At 39.7% G+C, this 20,023-nt stretch overlaps 1 protein-coding gene across 1 annotated transcript; it reads left to right on the top strand.

Moving 5' to 3' along the window:
• The first annotated feature begins 10,018 nt into the window (after positions 1-10,018).
• LOC137040907 (small leucine-rich protein 1-like) lies at positions 10,019-19,962 on the top strand. Its single transcript, XM_067416716.1, has 2 exons — positions 10,019-10,276; positions 16,926-19,962. Exons 1-2 carry the CDS (start codon positions 10,147-10,149, stop codon positions 17,024-17,026), a joined length of 231 nt encoding a protein of 76 aa, XP_067272817.1. The 5' UTR covers positions 10,019-10,146; the 3' UTR covers positions 17,027-19,962.
• Positions 19,963-20,023: the final 61 nt, after the last annotated feature.

The following is a 20,023-nucleotide window of genomic DNA, read 5'->3' as shown; positions in this document are numbered from 1 at the left end:
TAATTATTTGGGGAAATTTCTCCCAGATCTTTCTACAACAATGCATCCCATCAATTCTCTACTGAAGAGCGACACCATGTGGACATGGGGAGAGGCACAAGAGAACGCCTTCAATAAGGTAAAAGGAATGTTGACTTCAGCGCCTGTTTTGGCCTACTATGATGCAACAAGACCGACCGTTGTAAGTGCGGATGCAAGCAGTTATGGCCTAGGGGGGGCACTTCTGCAGGAGCACAATCAGGGACTCCGCCCCGTCGCCTTTTGTTCGAGAACACTGACAGAGACGGAGCGTAGGTACTCCCAGATAGAAAAAGAATGCCTCGCCAGTGTGTGGGCATGCGAGCGGTTTGGGAGGTATCTACAGGGCATGGACAGATTTGTTTTGCAGACTGATCACAAGCCCCTTGTTCCGCTGATAAACACATATGACCTGGATAAAGCACCGGTTAGGTGTCAGAGACTTTTGATGCGCTTAATGAAGTTCAACCCAGACGCCGTTCATGTTCCAGGGAAGCAGCTTATTGTGGCGGACACTCTGTCTCGTAACCCTTTGCAGGACTGTATTGTGTCCGATACTGAGGATGAGGTAAAAGCTTATGTACAGGCAGTGCTTGAGACAAGGCCAATCACTAAAGACAGATTAAACATGATAAGAGAGGCCACAAGCAACGATAATATTCTACAAACGGTGATTGGGTACACGAATAAAGGCTGGCCCTCAGATGTGTCTTGCTTGCCACATAACCTGCTCAAATATCACACAGTTAAAGCTCACCTGTCAGAGGTCAGTGGACTTTTAATGTATGATGACCGCATTGTTATCCCATTAACAATGCAAAAGACTGTACTGTCACAAATACATGCTGGTCATCAGGGACTCACAAAGTGCCGGAAAAGGGCCAACATGTCAGTGTGGTGGCCAGGCGTTGGGAGAGACATTGCGGAGCTAGTCAGCACCTGTGAGTTTTGCTGTAAAAACAAACCGACCCAAAGGAAAGAGCCGCTGATTACCACACCGCTGCCACAAGGTGCTTGGCAGAAAATAGCAGCTGATTTGTGTGAGCAAGATGGTAAACAATATTTGGTAGTGACCGACTACTATTCACGTTACATTGAGATTTCACATTTGCCTACCACAAGCAGTAACCAAGTGGTTTCACAGCTCAAATATATGTTTGCGAGGTGGGGTATTCCTCTTGAGCTGGTAACAGATAATGGGCCCCAGTTTGTTTCAGCCGAGTTCCGCCAGTTCAGTGAGACGTACAACTTTCAGCATACAACATCCAGTCCTCACTACCCGCAAGCAAATGGAGCGGCTGAGAGGAGCGTTGCCATCGCCAAGAGAATTCTGCGGCAGCCAGATCCACAGCTAGCCCTGCTGAGCTACAGAGCTACTCCCATCACCGCAACAGGTCACAGCCCAGCTCGTCTTATGTTTGGGCGTGAGATCAGGACTACGGTGCCTGTGTTGCCTCAGCAGTTATGTCCGACAGGGGTTGATCGAGAAACTGTAAGGCGGAAAGACCAACAGATTAAGTCAGCCTACCGTTTCTTCTACAACAGGCGTCATTCAGCTAGGCCCTTGTCGACATTGCAACCTGGTCAGAGTGTTACAGTTAAGCTGGATGGGGAAAAGGGCTGGAGGACCCCAGCGAAAGTCATTGCAAAAGCGCCAGAGCCCAGATCCTACATTGTCCAAACCGACCAAGGGACTGTAGCACGTAGAAACAGGAGGCATTTACAGGAAGTACCCAAGTCAACAACCCAAGTTACTGTGGAAGAGACTAGTCGCTTGCCTTGGATATTCCTGACCCAGGTGACTCAGTTGCCCCGCTTGCTGCAAGTAATGCATCGGAGCCCTGTGTTCCCACCATTCCTACTGGCTCCGGTGGGACCCCAAAGAGAACTGCTGCTGGTCGAGCTATTAAACCACCTGCTAGATTTAAGGATTATGTTTGAGAAGATAAATGTCCTTTATGAATGAGGTTTGTACACCTGCTAGAATGGGAGTTTAGAAACATCAAACCAATTGTGTTTAGTTGTTTTTTTTTGGTTAGGTAGTGTTACTGCATTGTAGAACTAAAGTACCTACGGCTATATGTATACTTGGATATTGGTTAAGTAAATCACAAATGGTATCTTCTTTACTGAGTATAGACTAGTTGGAAATGTCTATTCTGCTGTTGTGAACCAGCTAAAGAGGGGAGATGTGAGGTGACCTAAAATGTTAAATACTACGCTCCATTAGGGGGCGCTGCTGATTAGCGTTATGGCTTGTAGCCGCTGTGCATGAGGAAAATGAACATGTGAGACTGTTCGGTGTCGTCACAAAGGTGATATTGTTTCTGTGACTGTTCTGTTAGTAATTCCAACAATAAAGTGTTTTGAGTCAACTTCCATGAATCAGTGAATTCATGACAATAAGTAACTTAGTTACTTAACAGATAACTTTAAAACAAAGTTTAAAACAAAGATTACAAGTTACTTTATTATTTACATTCAGCAGTTTCTGACAACACCGCCGCCGCCTCCACACAGAAATGACGACCGTTTGTGCCAACACACACTTTATTGGAAGCGCATCTTTAACAGTAACATCAACAATGTATCTCCTGACATTTTAAGTTAAAAGTTTTTAAATAAAAAAAATATTTCCTGAAAAAATACTCGCCCCGAGACTCAAGAAAAAAGCTAATATATATATATATTTTACTAAGGAAAATGACTAAAATAGTAACTCACAGTGACTTGGGTAAATTACTTTAATCTGATTACTGGTTTGGAAATAAAGTGCTAGATTACTCGTTACTGGAAAGTCGTCAGATTATTAGAGTAACACAGCTGGAAGCGTTAAATGATATTCAGAGTGACATTACACATTTTAACATTAAATAAAGCACATAAACACTGCCTGAGATTAACTTTGCCATGTCTTGTGTTGTTGTTCGAGCCTCGACGTCGCATTAAAATAGAAACAGTTTCTAAAATAGAATAATCGCGTGTCGCCGTCGCGGCTGGTTAGGACAAAAACTCACATTAACATGGAAAAGACGTGTCGTGTGTAGTTAGGACACGGTGTAACTGCATCACCGGACAAAAGCTTCATGCAGAAGACTTCAAGCATTTAATCCAATGAAAACAAGTCAACTAGCAGCACTATAAAAGTAAATGTAAAGTAAATGTAATGAATCTGTAATGAAAACACACTGGGTATGAATGTTAATTTCAACCAGCCAACCAATTAAATCAATGAACGCATGAGGGATCAGCTCAACACTAAACCGTCATCAGAAATGACTCTTCATGTTCTGGCATTAGAGTTCGTTAGGGTGAATGAACAGCGTGCCGTCTGTCTGTGAGGTACATTTCCTCGTTTGGCGGTTATAAAACTTGAAACAACAAAGTTTTACACTTCAGTTCATTTAGAAATTTGGAGCCAAATTACAGCAGCTGAAGCCCTCGCTCGTCTACATGTCATTCTGCCTCGACTGAAGTTCAGTCTACAGCACCAATCCTCTCCGGTCGGGAGGAGACACCAAACACACTCCATGATGAAGAGCTACAGACACCAAACACACTCCATGATGAAGAGCTACAGACACCAAACACACTCCATGATGAAGAGCTACAGACACCAAACACACTCCATGATGAAGAGCTACAGACACCAAACACACAGCGGAGCGAAGGGAGAATACAGAGAGACGGAGACATAAAAGCCATTTCATCTTTTTCTTGTACTGTACCTTCATCTTCCTTTCAATTTTTCCTTCAAACAATTTCCTTCAATAATTCAAATAATTGCATGAACAGAAATATGGTAATAGTCTAAATCCTTGGATGCCAAATATACACTATAGGTGTTGGTGATAGTCCATTCCTGACATTTCCTCACTACTAAATATTCCACACTCACCTGTTAGTGGGATTATAACAAAGTGGAAGCCATTGGGAACAACAGCAACTCAGCCAAGAAGTGTTAAATCCCAGAGCGGGGTCAGCGCATGCTGAGGGTCACAGTGCGCAGAAGTCACCAACTTTCTGCAGAGTCAACAGCTCCAGACCTCCAGACTTCTGTGGCCTTCAGATGAGCTCAAGAACAGCGGAGAGAGCTTCATGGAATGGGTTTCCATGGCCGAGCAGCTCATCCAAGCCTTACATCACCAAGAGCAATGCAAAGCGTGGGATGCAGTGGAGTAAAGCAGCCGCCACTGGACTCTAGAGCAGTGAGACGTGTTCTCTGAGCGACCAATCACGCTTCAGTCTGATAATCCCATGGACGAGTCTGGGTTTGGCCGTCGCCAGGAGAACGGGACTCGGCTGACTGCATTGTGCCACGTGTAAAGTTTAGTGGAGGGGGGGTTATGGGGTGAGGTTGTTTTTCAGGGGTTGGCCCCTTAGTTCCAGTGAAAGGAACTCTTAATGCTTCACCAAGACATTCTGGACAATTTCATGCTCCCATCTTTGTGGGATCAGTTTGTGGACGGCCCCCTTCCTGTCCCAGCATGACTGCGCTCCAGTGCACAAAGCGTCGCTCCATAAAGACATGGATGAGGAGTTTGGTGTGGAGGAACTGGACTGGCCTGCACAGAGTCCTGAGCTCAACCCGATAGAACAGCTTTGGGATGAATTAGAGCGGAGACTGAGAGCCAGGCCTTCTCGTCCAACATCAGTGCCTGACCTCACAAATGAGCTTCTAGAAGAATGGGCAAAAATCCCCATAAACACACTCCTAAACCTTGAGGAAAGCCTTCCCAGAAGAGCTGGAGCTGTTAGAGAGGGTGGGCCGACTCCAGATTAAACCATATTGTTTACCTCTGGTTCATTTTTCTGCTATGACAGCATCAGTGTCGGCCCAGGATTGATTCCACATGTACCGGATCTGGGCAGACAGACGGGCTCTTATCTATGAGAGGGCTGCTTAACCTAGACATTACATTACAGTAAGTGCACGAGAAACGAGAACGCAAAGCAAACCCAACTGAGCAACAATCACGAGGCAAACAGACAGTAGAGAGTTATAGTCTAAAGATAAAACACTAATAATTTAATCAGAGCAGTAGAACTGATGTGTTCAAACACACCGATCAGATCTGATCTCTGTGGAGAGAGAGAGAGAGAGAGAGAGAGAGAGGGAGAGGGAGAGGGAGAGAGAGAGAGAGAGAGAGAGAGAGAGAGAGAGAGAGAGAGAGAGAGAGAGAGAGAGAGAGAGAGAGAGAGAGAGAGATCAAAGCCGCATTGGGCCGGTTAATCAAATGCCACCGTATGTAAATTAGGCTGTCAAGAGCACAGAACACAGACATGATCAAGGCTTTTTAATCTTCATGAAAATAAAGTTGCTCATCTAAACAGTCTGAAGAGGAAAACAACAGTGTGTTGATGATACACACCGCATGAAGGTGAGAATACACTGGGCGACTTTCTGAGCGATGTTTCCCATTGAGAACGTGCACATCCCCTCCCTGACAGCAGAGGGCGCTGTATATTCTCCCCGTCGAGTGCAGCTCCTCTCCATAACTCGCTCTAATGGAGATTTTGCATCGTCTTCTTTGCTAGTGTCTTCCTCTTCATCGTCTTTTTTGCTAGTGTCTTCCTCTTCATCGTCTTTTTTGCTAGTGTCTTCCTCTTCATCGGCATTTTTTGCTAGTGTCTTCCTCTTCATCGTCTTCTTTGCTAGTGTCTTCCTCTTCATCGTCTTTTTTGCTAGTGTCTTCCTCTTCATCGGCATTTTTTGCTAGTGTCTTCCTCTTCATCGTCTTTTTTGCTAGTGTCTTCCTCTTCATCGTCTTTTTTGCTAGTGTCTTCCTCTTCATCGTCTTCTTTGCTAGTGTCTTCCTCTTCATCGTCTTCTTTGCTAATGTCTTCCTCTTCATCGTCTTCTTTGCTAGTGTCTTCCTCTTCATCGTCTTCTGTGCTAATGTCTTCCTCTTCTTCTTAAAGGTGCAGTGTGTAAGAAGGACAGCTAGTGGATGAAATGGGTACTGCAGTCCAAATTCAAAGTATAGTTTGCCCGCTCCTCCTCCTCAGATTTGACGCTCACGTGGGTCGCCATTTTGAGGACACGCAACAGGAACGTAGTAAGCCCCGCCCCTCGAACGCAGATGAGCCAATGGCAGTTGAGCATCAGTTGCTCAGACATCTTTAGGTGTCAGCGCCGTAGAGAAACATTGGAAGATCTGAAGCTCTCATCGGTTTGATGGAGTTTATGCTCCAGAAATGTTAAATGATATTCCTGGGCTACTCTAACACTGATTCCAGGAATACTGGGAGGAGTTTCTGGTCGTCATTCTCTCAATAAGTTACGATTAAAGTCAGTGAGGGGTACAAACCGAAATAACGACCTGTTCTCACGTCATGTAACGGTTAGACCAAAAACACAGCATTGTTTTCTGTTTGAATTAAGATTATTTCTCTCACCCCATTGGCAGATTATTTATCTTATTTTAAGCAAAAACTCTCTTCATTTTGAGTTATTTTCCCCAAAACAAGACAATTACTTTTGCTTGACTAGTTAATGTTTCTTGTTTTAAGAATTTCTAGATGTTCGGACTAGAAACAAGACAAAAATACTGAGTAAGAAGAGCATTTTTTGCAGTGAACATGACATTTTTATGCAAAAACTTACATACAGCACCTTTAAATGTCTGCGATAATCGTGCCGGTGTTCCCGAAGCGTTACATTCAGACGCTGATGACCACCAAACCACCGGCTGGGCTCAACACCAGACCACAAATCATTCCAGATGTTTTAGCTGAGGGCTGGCGTCTGATCTGTGATCTTCAGCTCAGTGTCAGGATGACCTGAGCACTGGCTTACACTGAAGGATGACCAGTTACAGCTGTGCTTCAAGAGGACTGAAGACATGGAGCGCTCCCCTCATCAGCTGACGTCTGCCTTTCACAGGCCTCCTCAGGCCTCCTCTGGCCTCCTCTGGCCTCCTCAGGCCTCCTCAGGCCTCCTCAGGCCTCCTCTGGCCTCCTCAGGTCTCCTCAGGCCTCATCAGGCCTCCTCCGTCCTCCTCAGGCCTCCTCCGTCCTCCTCAGGCCTCCTCCGGCCTCCTCTGGCCTCCTCCGTCCTCCTCAGGCCTCCTCTGGCCTCCTCAGGCCTCCTCAGGCCTCCTCTGGTCTCCTCTGGCCTCCTCATGCCTCCTCTGGTCTCCTCAGGCCTCCTCAGGCCTCCTCTGGCCTCCTCTGGCCTCCTCTGGCCTCCTCTGGCCTCCTCAGGCCTCCTCTGGTCTCCTCAGGCCTCCTCAGGTCTCCTCAGGTCTCCTCTGGCCTCCTCTGGCCTCCTCAGGCCTCCTCTGGTCTCCTCTGGCCTCCTCTGGCCTCCTCAGGCCTCCTCAGGCCTCCTCTGGTCTCCTCAGGCCTCCTCTGGCCTCCTCTGGCCTCCTCTGGCCTCCTCAGGCCTCCTCAGGCCTCCTCAGGCCTCCTCTGGTCTCCTCTGGTCTCCTCTGGTCTCCTCAGGCCTCCTCAGGCCTCCTCTGGTCTCCTCAGGCCTCCTCAGGCCTCCTCTGGCCTCCTCAGGCCTCCTCAGGCCTCCTCTGGCCTCCTCAGGCCTCCTCAGGCCTCCTCAGGCCTCCTCTGGCCTCCTCAGGCCTCCTCAGGCCTCCTCTGGCCTCCTCAGGCCTCCTCAGGCCTCCTCTGGTCTCCTCAGGTCTCCTCAGGCCTCCTCAGGCCTCCTCTGGTCTCCTCAGGCCTCCTCAGGTCTCCTCAGGCCTCCTCTGGTCTCCTCTGGTCTCCTCAGGCCTCCTCTGGTCTCCTCAGGCCTCCTCTGGTCTCCTCTGGTCTCCTCAGGCCTCCTCTGGCCTCCTCTGGTCTCCTCAGGTCTCCTCAGGCCTCCTCAGGTCTCCTCAGGCCTCCTCTGGTCTCCTCTGGTCTCCTCTGGTCTCCTCAGGTCTCCTCTGGCCTCCTCAGGCCTCCTCTGGCCTCCTCAGGTCTCCTCAGGCCTCCTCAGGCCTCCTCAGGTCTCCTCAGGCCTCCTCAGGCCTCCTCTGGTCTCCTCAGGTCTCCTCAGGCCTCCTCAGGCCTCCTCAGGTCTCCTCAGGTCTCCTCAGGCCTCCTCAGGCCTCCTCAGGTCTCCTCAGGTCTCCTCAGGCCTCCTCAGGTCTCCTCAGGCCTCCTCAGGCCTCCTCAGGCCTCCTCTGGCCTCCTCAGGTCTCCTCAGGTCTCCTCAGGCCTCCTCAGGTCTCCTCAGGCCTCCTCAGGCCTCCTCTGGTCTCCTCAGGTCTCCTCAGGCCTCCTCAGGCCTCCTCAGGTCTCCTCAGGTCTCCTCAGGCCTCCTCTGGTCTCCTCAGGCCTCCTCTGGTCTCCTCTGGTCTCCTCAGGCCTCCTCTGGTCTCCTCAGGTCTCCTCAGGCCTCCTCAGGTCTCCTCAGGCCTCCTCTGGTCTCCTCTGGTCTCCTCAGGTCTCCTCTGGCCTCCTCAGGCCTCCTCTGGCCTCCTCAGGTCTCCTCAGGCCTCCTCAGGCCTCCTCAGGTCTCCTCAGGCCTCCTCAGGCCTCCTCTGGTCTCCTCAGGCCTCCTCTGGCCTCCTCAGGCCTCCTCTGGTCTCCTCAGGCCTCCTCAGGCCTCCTCTGGCCTCCTCAGGCCTCCTCTGGTCTCCTCAGGCCTCCTCTGGCCTCCTCAGGCCTCCTCTGGTCTCCTCAGGCCTCCTCAGGCCTCCTCTGGCCACCTCTGGCCTCCTCTGGCCTCCTCTGGTCTCCTCAGGCCTCCTCTGGCCTCCTCAGGCCTCCTCTGGCCTCCTCAGGCCTCCTCTGGCCTCCTCTGGTCTCCTCAGGCCTCCTCAGGCCTCCTCAGGCCTCCTCAGGCCTCCTCTGGTCTCCTCTGGTCTCCTCAGGCCTCCTCTGGCCTCCTCAGGTCTCCTCAGGCCTCATCTGGCCTCCTCAGGCCTCCTCAGGCCTCCTCTGGTCTCCTCAGGCCTCCTCAGGTCTCCTCAGGCCTCCTCAGGCCTCCTCAGGCCTCCTCTGGTCTCCTCAGGCCTCCTCTGGCCTCCTCTGCTCTAAAGCCGTCTGCTAAACGTGTGCTTTACTCAATGATATAATCACACCTGGGCCTACTGCACAGAACCAGGATAAGGGATTCAAGCGGGATATCTCGGTGGTCCTCAATTCATCTGCTAATATACACACTGTAAAAGAATATTTAAAAAATAAGTTACCTGGTTGCCTTTAAATTTTTAATTCATTGAAATTAAAAACTTGAGTTAATGAACATTTTTGAGAATCAACAACCTTTATTAAAATATTATTAAAAGATTGTGTAAGCATATTGGGTAATTGTGTGTGTTTTATTTGTGATAACGCAGCCAAATTGTGCTATTTTCATGATTTATCACATTTTTTATGTGGTTCAGATACAATAATATTTTGAGTTTCTATTTATTAAACAAATTTCCTTCATTGTATCAACTCAAATTTTTAATTTGAATTTCAATAAACTCAGGTTACTTACTCTTTTAAGTTAAACCAACAACAAATTTTACAGTGCAGTTATCTTTCATTATTGTTATCGTTCTTGGTGTGTGTGTGTCTTCTGGGTAAGTTTACACGACAGCGGTGCACACACACCGCAAAAAATGCTCTTCTTCCTCAGTCATTTTGTCTCGTTTCCAGTCTAAATATCTAACAATTCTTAAATCAAGATGCATTTACTAGATCAGTTAAAGGACATAAGGTATTTGTGAGAAAAATAATCTTATTTCTGATTGAAATCTTGTTTCTTGTTTCCGTCCCAATCAGAAATAAGATTATTTTTCTCACCCCATTGGCAGATCATTTTGCCTGTTTTAAGCAAAAACTCTCTTCATTTAGATTTTATTTTTAAGAAAACAAGAAAAAATATCTTATGTCGTTTTACTGATCTAGTAAATTCATCTTGATTTAAGAATATTTAGATATTTAGACTGGAAATAAGATAAAGATACTGAATAAGAAGAGCATTTTTTAGTGTGATTTTTGCACTCATGCTATCCGTCAGTTGTGTTCGGTCGGCTCCTGAACTCGTTCGCTGATGGCGTTTGTTCTTCAGACCAGCAGCAGATCTGTGGAGTTCAGAGGTCAGTCAGTAAAGCATTAACCAGCAGCCGTAATCCCTCACAATCATCACGGGTTTGAGCTTTACTCACAGCCTAAAGTCCAGAGCCGAGCCTAATGGAGCCGACGTCTCCCGCCGCGTTCCTCAGCCAGACCCCGGGATGGTTTCTGTGGATCGGGATCTTCTTCCCCGTTACGGCTCTCCTTCTGCTGCTCATCGCTTACCTCAGCTGGAAGATCCGCCAGAGTAAGAGCTAAACATTTCTTAATGTCTTTGAGTCTCTTCTGCTCATTAATCTGATCATAACTCCAGTAAAGCAGTGAAATATTCCTCCAGTGTAAATCATCTGTTCTCTATGTGAATATATAGTAAAGTGTGATTTATTCCTGTGATCAAAGCTGAATTTATCATCATTACTCCAGTCTTCAGTGTCACATGATCCTTCACTAATCATTCTCAGATGAGGATCTGATCATCAACACACACTTATGATTATTATCAGTGAACACAGTTCATATTTCTGTGGAAACTGTGATGAACATATTTTTCATGATCCTTTGATTAATAGAAAGTTAAAAAAGAAACTCTTCTTACATCGGCTTACTGTCACTTATTTCAATGTATTGCGTCCTTGATGAATAAAAGTATTAATATCCTTCCTTCTTTCTTCATACCGACTCCAACATTTTGAAAGTATATTATATTTACTATGAAGGGCCAAAGAGAAAACAAATACATTAAATCCAAATATATGGTTATAAGTGAGAGTATATACAAATCTCTCTCTCTCTCTCTCTCTCTCTCTCTCTCTCTCTCTCTCTCTCTCTCTCTCTCTATATATATATATACACATTTTAACTACTATATTAAATTTGCAATTATAAATGCATATGCACATACAGTATATTCATGATCTACATTTATATATTCACACTTATAAACCAGAATGTATAAATGTAAATCTGAGTATATAAATGTGTGTACATACACACACACTGATCAGGAATAACATTATGACCACCTTCCTCATATTGTGTTGGTCCTCCTGACCCGTCGAGGTACGGACTCCACTAGTCAAGGCGTGCTGTCGTATCTGACACCAAGATGTTAGCAGCAGATTCTTTAAGTCCTGTGAGGGGTCAGAATAGGCTATGCCGCCCCATACGCCTCAAACTGAGCTGCTCTGTGTATTCTGACAGCTTTCTATCAGAACCAGCATTAACTTCTGGAGCAGTTTGAGCTCCAGTAGCTCGTCTGTTTGATCGGACCCCACGGGCCAGCCTTCGCTCCCCACGGTCATCAATGAGCCTTGGCCGCCCATGACCCTGTGGCCGGTTCTCCACTGGTCCTTCCTTGGAGCACTTTTGATAGATACTGACCACTGCAGACCGGGAACAGCCCACAAGAGCTGCAGTTTTGGAGATGCTCTGACCCAGTCATCTAGCCGTCACAATCTGGCCAAACTCGCTCAAATCCTTACGCTTGCCCATTTCTCCTGCTTCACACACATCAACTCTGAGGACAAAATGTTCACTTGCTGCCTAATATATCCCACCCACTAACAGGAGCCGTGATGAAGAGATCAGTGTTATACACCGGTCATAATGTTATGCCTGATCAGTGCATGGTCCATTATAACTTGTAGGCTTATATTGTCAATGGCCATGAATTACGAGCCACTATGTGTTTAAAGCTACAAAATTTTACTAAAATGTATAAACAAGAAATTAAAAAAGACATTTTAATGAAACGATTGATTACCCGATTTAATCATACGACTAACTTTAAACAATCCTGTACGGTAGCTATGCTAGCATCTGTTCATGCTAACAAGGCATCATCATAATCAACAATTTGAGGGTCACACTTATTCATTTTAAGGCGCCTTAGTTAGTGTAATTATACATTTACATATTAATAAACTATAGGGTTAGTTAAATGTGATTATGCCTCATTTACTGTTATATTTTGAACACTCACACAAATACATTTTTTCGCCTGGATTAAAGAGAAAACCTGATATATTCTCATCACTCCAGTTTGTAATTTAATGTGTTGCAAGAGGAAATGAAAAATTAAAGCGGCATTTCTGGATGTTTGATGCATAATAAAGCTAATAATAAACTTAATAAATAACGTTTTAAGGTTAATAATAAAGCTAATAATAAGGTTAATAATAAAGCTAATAATAAGGTTAATAATAAAGCTAATAATAAGGTTAATAATAAGGTTAATAATAAGGCTAATAATAAGGTTAATAATAAGGTTAATAATAAAGCTAATAATAAGGTTTATAATAAGGTTAATAATAAAGCTAATAATAAGGTTAATAATAAGGTTAATAATAAAGCTAATAATAAGGTTAATAATAAGGTTAATAATAAGGTTAATAATAAGGCTAATAATAAGGTTAATAATAAAGCTAATAATAAGGCTAATAATAAGGTTAATAATAAAGCTAATAATAAGGTTAATAATAACGTTAATAATAAGGTTAATAATAAAGCTAATAATAAGGTTAATAATAAAGCTAATAATAAGGTTAATAATAACGTTAATAATAAGGTTAATAATAAAGCTAATAATAAGGCTAATAATAAGGTTAATAATAAAGCTAATAATACGGTTAATAATAACGTTAATAATAAGGTTAATAATAAAGCTAATAATAAGGTTAATAATAAAGCTAATAATAAGGTTAATAATAAGGCTAATAATAAGGTTAATAATAAAGCTAATAATAAGGCTAATAATAAGGTTAATAATAAGGTTAATAATAAGGTTAATAATAAAGCTAATAATAAGGTTAATAATAAGGTTAATAATAAAGCTAATAATAAGGTTAATAATAAGGCTAATAATAAGGTTAATAATAAAGCTAATAATAAGGCTAATAATAAGGTTAATAATAAGGTTAATAATAAGGTTAATAATAAAGCTAATAATAAGGTTAATAATAAAGCTAATAATAAGGTTAATAATAAGGTTAATAATAAGGTTAATAATAAAGCTAATAATAAGGTTAATAATAAAGCTAATAATAAGGTTAATAATAAGGCTAATAATAAGGTTAATAATAAAGCTAATAATAAGGTTAATAATAAGGCTAATAATAAGGTTAATAATAAGGCTAATAATAAGGTTAATAATAAAGCTAATAATAAAGCTAATAATAAGGTTAATAATAAGGCTAATAATAAGGTTAATAATAAAGCTAATAATAAGGTTAATAATAAGGCTAATAATAAGGTTAATAATAAAGCTAATAATAAGGTTAATAATAAAGCTAATAATAAGGTTAATAATAAGGCTAATAATAAGGTTAATAATAAAGCTAATAATAAGGCTAATAATAAGGTTAATAATAAGGCTAATAATAAGGTTAATAATAAGGCTAATAATAAGGTTAATAATAAGGTTAATAATAAGGTTAATAATAAGGCTAATAATAAGGTTAATAATAAAGCTAATAATAAGGTTAATAATAACGTTAATAATAAGGTTAATAATAAAGCTAATAATAAGGTTAATAATAAAGCTAATAATAAGGTTAATAATAACGTTAATAATAAGGTTAATAATAAAGCTAATAATAAGGTTAATAATAAGGTTAATAATAACGTTATTAATAAGGTTAATAATAAAGCTAATAATAAGGTTAATAATAAAGCTAATAATAAGGTTAATAATAAGGCTAATAATAAGGTTAATAATAAAGCTAATAATAAGGTTAATAATAAAGCTAATAATAACGTTAATAATAAGGTTAATAATAAAGCTAATAATAAGGTTAATAATAAGGCTAATAATAAGGTTAATAATAAAGCTAATAATAACGTTAATAATAACGTTAATAATAAGGTTAATAATAAAGCTAATAATAAGGTTAATAATAAATCTAATAATAAGGTTAATAATAAGGTTAATAATAAAGCTAATAATAAGGCTAATAATAAGGTTAATAATAAGGCTAATAATAAGGTTAATAATAAAGCTAATAATAACGTTAATAATAACATTAATAATAAGGTTAATAATAAAGCTAATAATAAAGCTAATAATAAAGCTAATAATAAGGTTAATAATAAGGTTAATAATAAGGCTAATAATAAAGCTAATAATAAGGCTAATAATAAAGCTAATAATAAAGCTAATAATAAGGTTAATAATAAGGTTAATAATAAAGCTAATAATAAAGCTAATAATAAAGCTAATAATAAGGTTAATAATAAGGTTAATAATAAAGCTAATAATAAGGTTAATAATAAGGTTAATAATAAGGCTAATAATAAAGCTAATAATAACGTTAATAATAAGGTTAATAATAAAGCTAATAATAAGGTTAATAATAAAGCTAATAATAAGGTTAATAATAAAGCTAATAATAAGGCTAATAATAAGGTTAATAATAACGTTAATAATAAGGTTAATAATAAGGCTAATAATAAGGTTAATAATAAGGTTAATAATAAAGCTAATAATAAGGCTAATAATAAGGTTAATAATAACGTTAATAATAAGGTTAATAATAAAGTTAATAATAAAGCTAATAATAAAGCTAATAATAAGGCTAATAATAAGGTTAATAATAAAGTTAATAATAAAGTTAATAATAAAGCTAATAATAAGGTTAATAATAAGGCTAATAATAAGGTTAATAATAAGGTTAATAATAAAGCTAATAATAAGGTTAATAATAAAGTTAATAATAAAGTTAATAATAAAGCTAATAATAAAGCTAATAATAAGGCTAATAATAAGGTTAATAATAACGTTAATAATAAGGTTAATAATAAGGCTAATAATAAGGTTAATAATAAGGTTAATAATAAAGCTAATAATAAGGTTAATAATAAAGTTAATAATAAAGTTAATAATAAAGCTAATAATAAAGCTAATAATAAGGCTAATAATAAGGTTAATAATAACGTTAATAATAAGGTTAATAATAAGGCTAATAATAAGGTTAATAATAAGGTTAATAATAAAGCTAATAATAAGGTTAATAATAAAGCTAATAATAAAGCTAATAATAAGGCTAATAATAAGGTTAATAATAAGGCTAATAATAAGGTTAATAATAAGGCTAATAATAAGGTTAATAATAAAGTTAATAATAAAGCTAATAATAAAGCTAATAATAAGGCTAATAATAAGGTTAATAATAAAGTTAATAATAAAGTTAATAATAAAGCTAATAATAAAGCTAATAATAAGGCTAATAATAAGGTTAATAATAAAGCTAATAATAAGGTTAATAATAAGGTTAATAATAAGGCTAATAATAAAGCTAATAATAACGTTAATAATAAGGTTAATAATAAAGCTAATAATAAGGTTAATAATAAAGCTAATAATAAGGTTAATAATAAAGCTAATAATAAGGCTAATAATAAGGTTAATAATAACGTTAATAATAAGGTTAATAATAAGGCTAATAATAAGGTTAATAATAAGGTTAATAATAAGGCTAATAATAAGGTTAATAATAACGTTAATAATAAGGTTAATAATAAAGTTAATAATAAAGCTAATAATAAGGCTAATAATAAGGTTAATAATAAAGTTAATAATAAAGTTAATAATAAAGCTAATAATAAAGCTAATAATAAGGCTAATAATAAGGTTAATAATAAGGCTAATAATAAGGTTAATAATAAGGTTAATAATAAAGCTAATAATAAGGTTAATAATAAAGTTAATAATAAAGTTAATAATAAAGCTAATAATAAAGCTAATAATAAGGCTAATAATAAGGTTAATAATAACGTTAATAATAAGGTTAATAATAAGGCTAATAATAAGGCTAATAATAAGGTTAATAATAAGGCTAATAATAAGGTTAATAATAAGGTTAATAATAAAGCTAATAATAAGGTTAATAATAAAGCTAATAATAAAGCTAATAATAAGGCTAATAATAAGGTTAATAATAAGGCTAATAATAAAGCTAATAATAAGGCTAATAATAAGGTTAATAATAAGGTTAATAATAAGGCTAATAATAAGGTTAATAATAAGGTTAATAATAAAGCTAATAATAAAGCTAATAATAAGGCTAATAATAAGGTTAATAATAAGGCTAATAATAAAGCTAATAATAAGGCTAATAATAAGGCTAATAATAAGGTTAATAATAAGGCTAATAATAAGGTTAATAATAAGGTTAATAATAAGGCTAATAATAAGGTTAATAATAAGGTTAATAATAAAGCTAATAATAAGGTTAATAATAAAGCTAATAATAAAGCTAATAATAAGGCTAATAATAAGGTTAATAATAAGGCTAATAATAAGGTTAATAATAAGGCTAATAATAAGGTTAATAATAAGGTTAATAATAAGGTTAATAATAAAGTTAATAATAAAGCTAATAATAAAGCTAATAATAAGGCTAATAATAAGGTTAATAATAAAGTTAATAATAAGGCTAATAATAAGGTTAATAATAAGGCTAATAATAAGGTTAATAATAAGGTTAATAATAAAGCTAATAATAAAGCTAATAATAAAGCTAATAATAAGGCTAATAATAAGGTTAATAATAAAGTTAATAATAAAGTTAATAATAAAGCTAATAATAAAGCTAATAATAAGGCTAATAATAAGGTTAATAATAAGGTTAATAATAAGGTTAATAATAAAGCTAATAATAAAGCTAATAATAAGGTTAATAATAAAGCTAATAATAAAGCTAATAATAAGGTTAATATCCTCAGTGTTTGGATGACGCTGCATCAGCTGATCGTTCAGACAGTGAGAGTCTGAAGAATAAAGCTCAAGTCCCCGAAGGTTTGGTCTGATGTAGGAATACCATCAGGGTTTTCTGGCGTCTGAAGTGGGATCGCAGACAGACAGCTGATGTGTGTGTGTGTGTGTGTGTGTGTGTGTTCAGCAGAGGAAGAGCTGGCCATGACCGCAGACCCCCGGGAAACTGCATCTCAGATCCAACACGGGGCGCGCTACAGACACAGGACAGAGGGCAGGAGGACGTGACACACACACACACACACACACACACACACACGTCTACCTTATTAACCTAGTATAATTGTAGTTCATTCATCCCTCACACATCCTGCAAGAGCTATAACCAGGTGGTCAGCCCACCAGGACCATCTCTTGGTGAGATCACGAGTGAGTGAGATCTGATCACACACACTGACGTCTGAGTCTCAAACACAACGGGGACGCTTCTCCATCACACCATTCTGTGGACAAACGCCTTCAGATAATGACCAGGAACGGCTCTGCTCTCAGAGTGAGCGATCAGGAAACACCAGAAAGGAAAGCACAGACAGATCCCGAGTCCAGCCAGACCTGTCCAACTCCAGGACGGGATAAAGAGACTCGAGGTCTACACACACGGCACTGAGTGAGTGTTCAGCTCAGGCAGGACACCGTACAGACAGCTGTGTGAACGCTCAACTATGCAAATGACCCTCTCAGTGGTACCTGCTGACGGCCAATCACAGCAGGGCGCCAATTTGCAAACTCCACCTCAGGAAGGATTTAAAGGTTATTTTTTGTATCAGTCGGGAGTCGTCTGGAAACGTAGACCAAGCATAACATCCTCAATAACCCCGCCGTGACGGCTCCAATCTTCAGAATATCCACTGATCTGATGACTTCAGCAGCGCTGCCAGAATAATAATCGCACACCGCCTGCTGTCGGCCAGAGGACTGAGGGACTGAGGGTTAGTCTCCATTCTGGCCCTGACGTGTTCATACTCCAGTCAGAATATGAGTCTGATGCTCATTGGGCTGTGATTATGGGGAGTATTTCAACCCAACCAGGAAAGACCTCGATTGGACAGATCGACAACCAATCAGAGCAGCGGAGCGACGCATAACGTTAGCTGTCAAATGTCAACAGAACTCAATGCACTGTGTTGCCAAGTCTGCGGTTTTCCCACCGGTTGTTTTCCATGTCCGCGGGTTGAAGCGACCTCAATTATGGGGTATATAGACCCAGGAATGACAATTTTAGCAGGTAATCTTGCCAAAATAACACATTTACCCCCAAAACGCCATTTTTCCCCTGTACAGCTCAATCAAACTTCCTATTAACACTTTTAAGCTACTTTGAAACAATTGGACTTGTAAAAGCGCTGTATAAATAAAGCTGACATGACACGCTCCTCGGTCTGTCCCAGATCTCCAGCACATCCACCAGAAACGCCGGCACAACCAGAGGAAGCCTTCGCCAGCAGCAGATTCATCAGGTCGTTGAACACTGGGGGCAAATTTTTTATTTTTATAAAGCACAAAGAAACCGAACAGATGTCTAATTCTTGCTGGAAAAATAAAAAAATTGGGACTATTTGCAAACAATATTTGCATTAATTAGCATCGTGAGATTCTTTACGTTAGTGAATAACGTAAAGTGAATAACGTTAGTATTTTTTTACAGTCTATGAAATAAACCCAGAGCCGATGTTCCCGTTTGGACTCTCTAACGGTGTGTGATGCTGGGATTTATATAAACCGTGCCGAAGGTTACGGGCTCTAATCCGTCCTCATGTGTTGTTTTTTCCTCATTAAAATCAAAGATGTTCATCAATGATTAAAGCAGAGACAAGACTGTGTGCTTTGTGTTTGTCTCCGAAACGATAAACTCATTTACTGACACACTCACCTTCTGTGACACACACACACACTCACCTTCAGTGAGGTGACCAAGCCCCCAGTGGCCCGTTGAGTTTTAGTGAGATGGGGATCCGGAGACTCAGACTCGGGCTTTACTGAGCTCAGCTCTGGGGTTAAAGTCCTCATGAAGGCAGAATGTTAAGGCCTGCCCACACCGGGACAACGTCTGTGTGCGTTTAACGCCTCATGACTAAAAAAAGGGTGCCAATGTGAGTGTGTGTGTGCACACCGACGTGAGAAAGTCAGGCGGAAAAGCGTCATTTAAACAAACAAACAAAAAACAATGCCTTGGGTTCGTCTTGATAAGCGTGATGTTCGTCCAGGTGTGTGTACAGGCCTTAACTGGTCTCAAAAAATATCCCATTTTAACACCATTCATTAAATATTTGGATTAATTTGGAAAAAAAATTATGACACTGTTAAAAATGAATAACCTTTTTACAAAACGACAGTAATTATGTCGGCCTGTGTATGTGTGTAACTGCTGTGAAGATAGACAGAACATGACCTTCTGCCGTTGGTCAAACTCATCTGACACTAAAGTCCTGATCAAACTAACCCGAGGGGATGAGATGAGAACAGCCGTGCCGACGGGCGTTAATCTGCACATCACTCACTCATATCCCCGTCAGTAATTACAGCCGGTCGCTCTCCCGATCCCTCTGCTCTCTCCCCTGGTGTGAAGATAAGACGAGCCCCCATTTTCAGGACCCAAACCTCGTCTTATATTCGGGTATATACGGTAATGCGTGCAAGTTCATACACCCAAAAAATTAATAAATAAATAGTTTGCCGTGGTAATCTTTAATCAGAATCTGAAAGCATCTTCCGGTCTGGAATGGCGTTCCCGTTCCGATGACGGCTTGGGTTTGAATATCCTCAACCACTGGGACTTTACACTAAACGCTATTGGCCGTTATAAACAAGGGGAGGGGCTGCTCGATAGGCCCCGCCCTCTTTCCAGTTTCAGGGGAAGTGACATCACACTGAATAACGCTGCGCGCTTAAAAGTTTTGAAGCCGTCTGGTAATATTTCACTTGAACCTTTTAAACAATTACTAAAATGTTCCAAATGTGAAAATGCACGCTTTTAATAACCCCTTTTATGTTGTTTTAAATAGTTTAACATGTATTGTAAATCCGTTATGTTTGTCGAGTCCGTTTTGTGATTTTGTGTATTGTTGTTCCCCTGCGAAAGAGATTTAAATCTCTCAATGGGACTTCACCCGGCTAAATAAAGGAATAAAGGATGAGTTCACGTCAAAATAAAAATATCCATCTCATCCCAGATGCTCATGTCTTTCTTCAGTCAGACAGAAATTACGTTTCTGGAGGAAAACATTC

This window comes from Pseudorasbora parva, chromosome 15 (assembly GCF_024679245.1).
Source record: "Pseudorasbora parva isolate DD20220531a chromosome 15, ASM2467924v1, whole genome shotgun sequence".
In the NCBI taxonomy this organism is placed as follows: Eukaryota; Metazoa; Chordata; class Actinopteri; order Cypriniformes; family Gobionidae; genus Pseudorasbora; species Pseudorasbora parva.
The sequence above is the reverse complement of the archived record's forward strand: the minus strand, read 5'-3'. Positions and strand labels throughout refer to the sequence as shown.

Coding starts and splice junctions, on each gene's coding strand:
- LOC137040907 (XM_067416716.1), top strand. CDS start 10,147: ATGGAGCCGACGTCTCCCGCCGCGTTCCTCAGCCAGACCCCGGGATGG. Junction 10,277..16,925: donor CAGCTGGAAGATCCGCCAGA/GTAAGAGCTAAA, acceptor GTGTGTGTTCAG/CAGAGGAAGAGCTGGCCATG.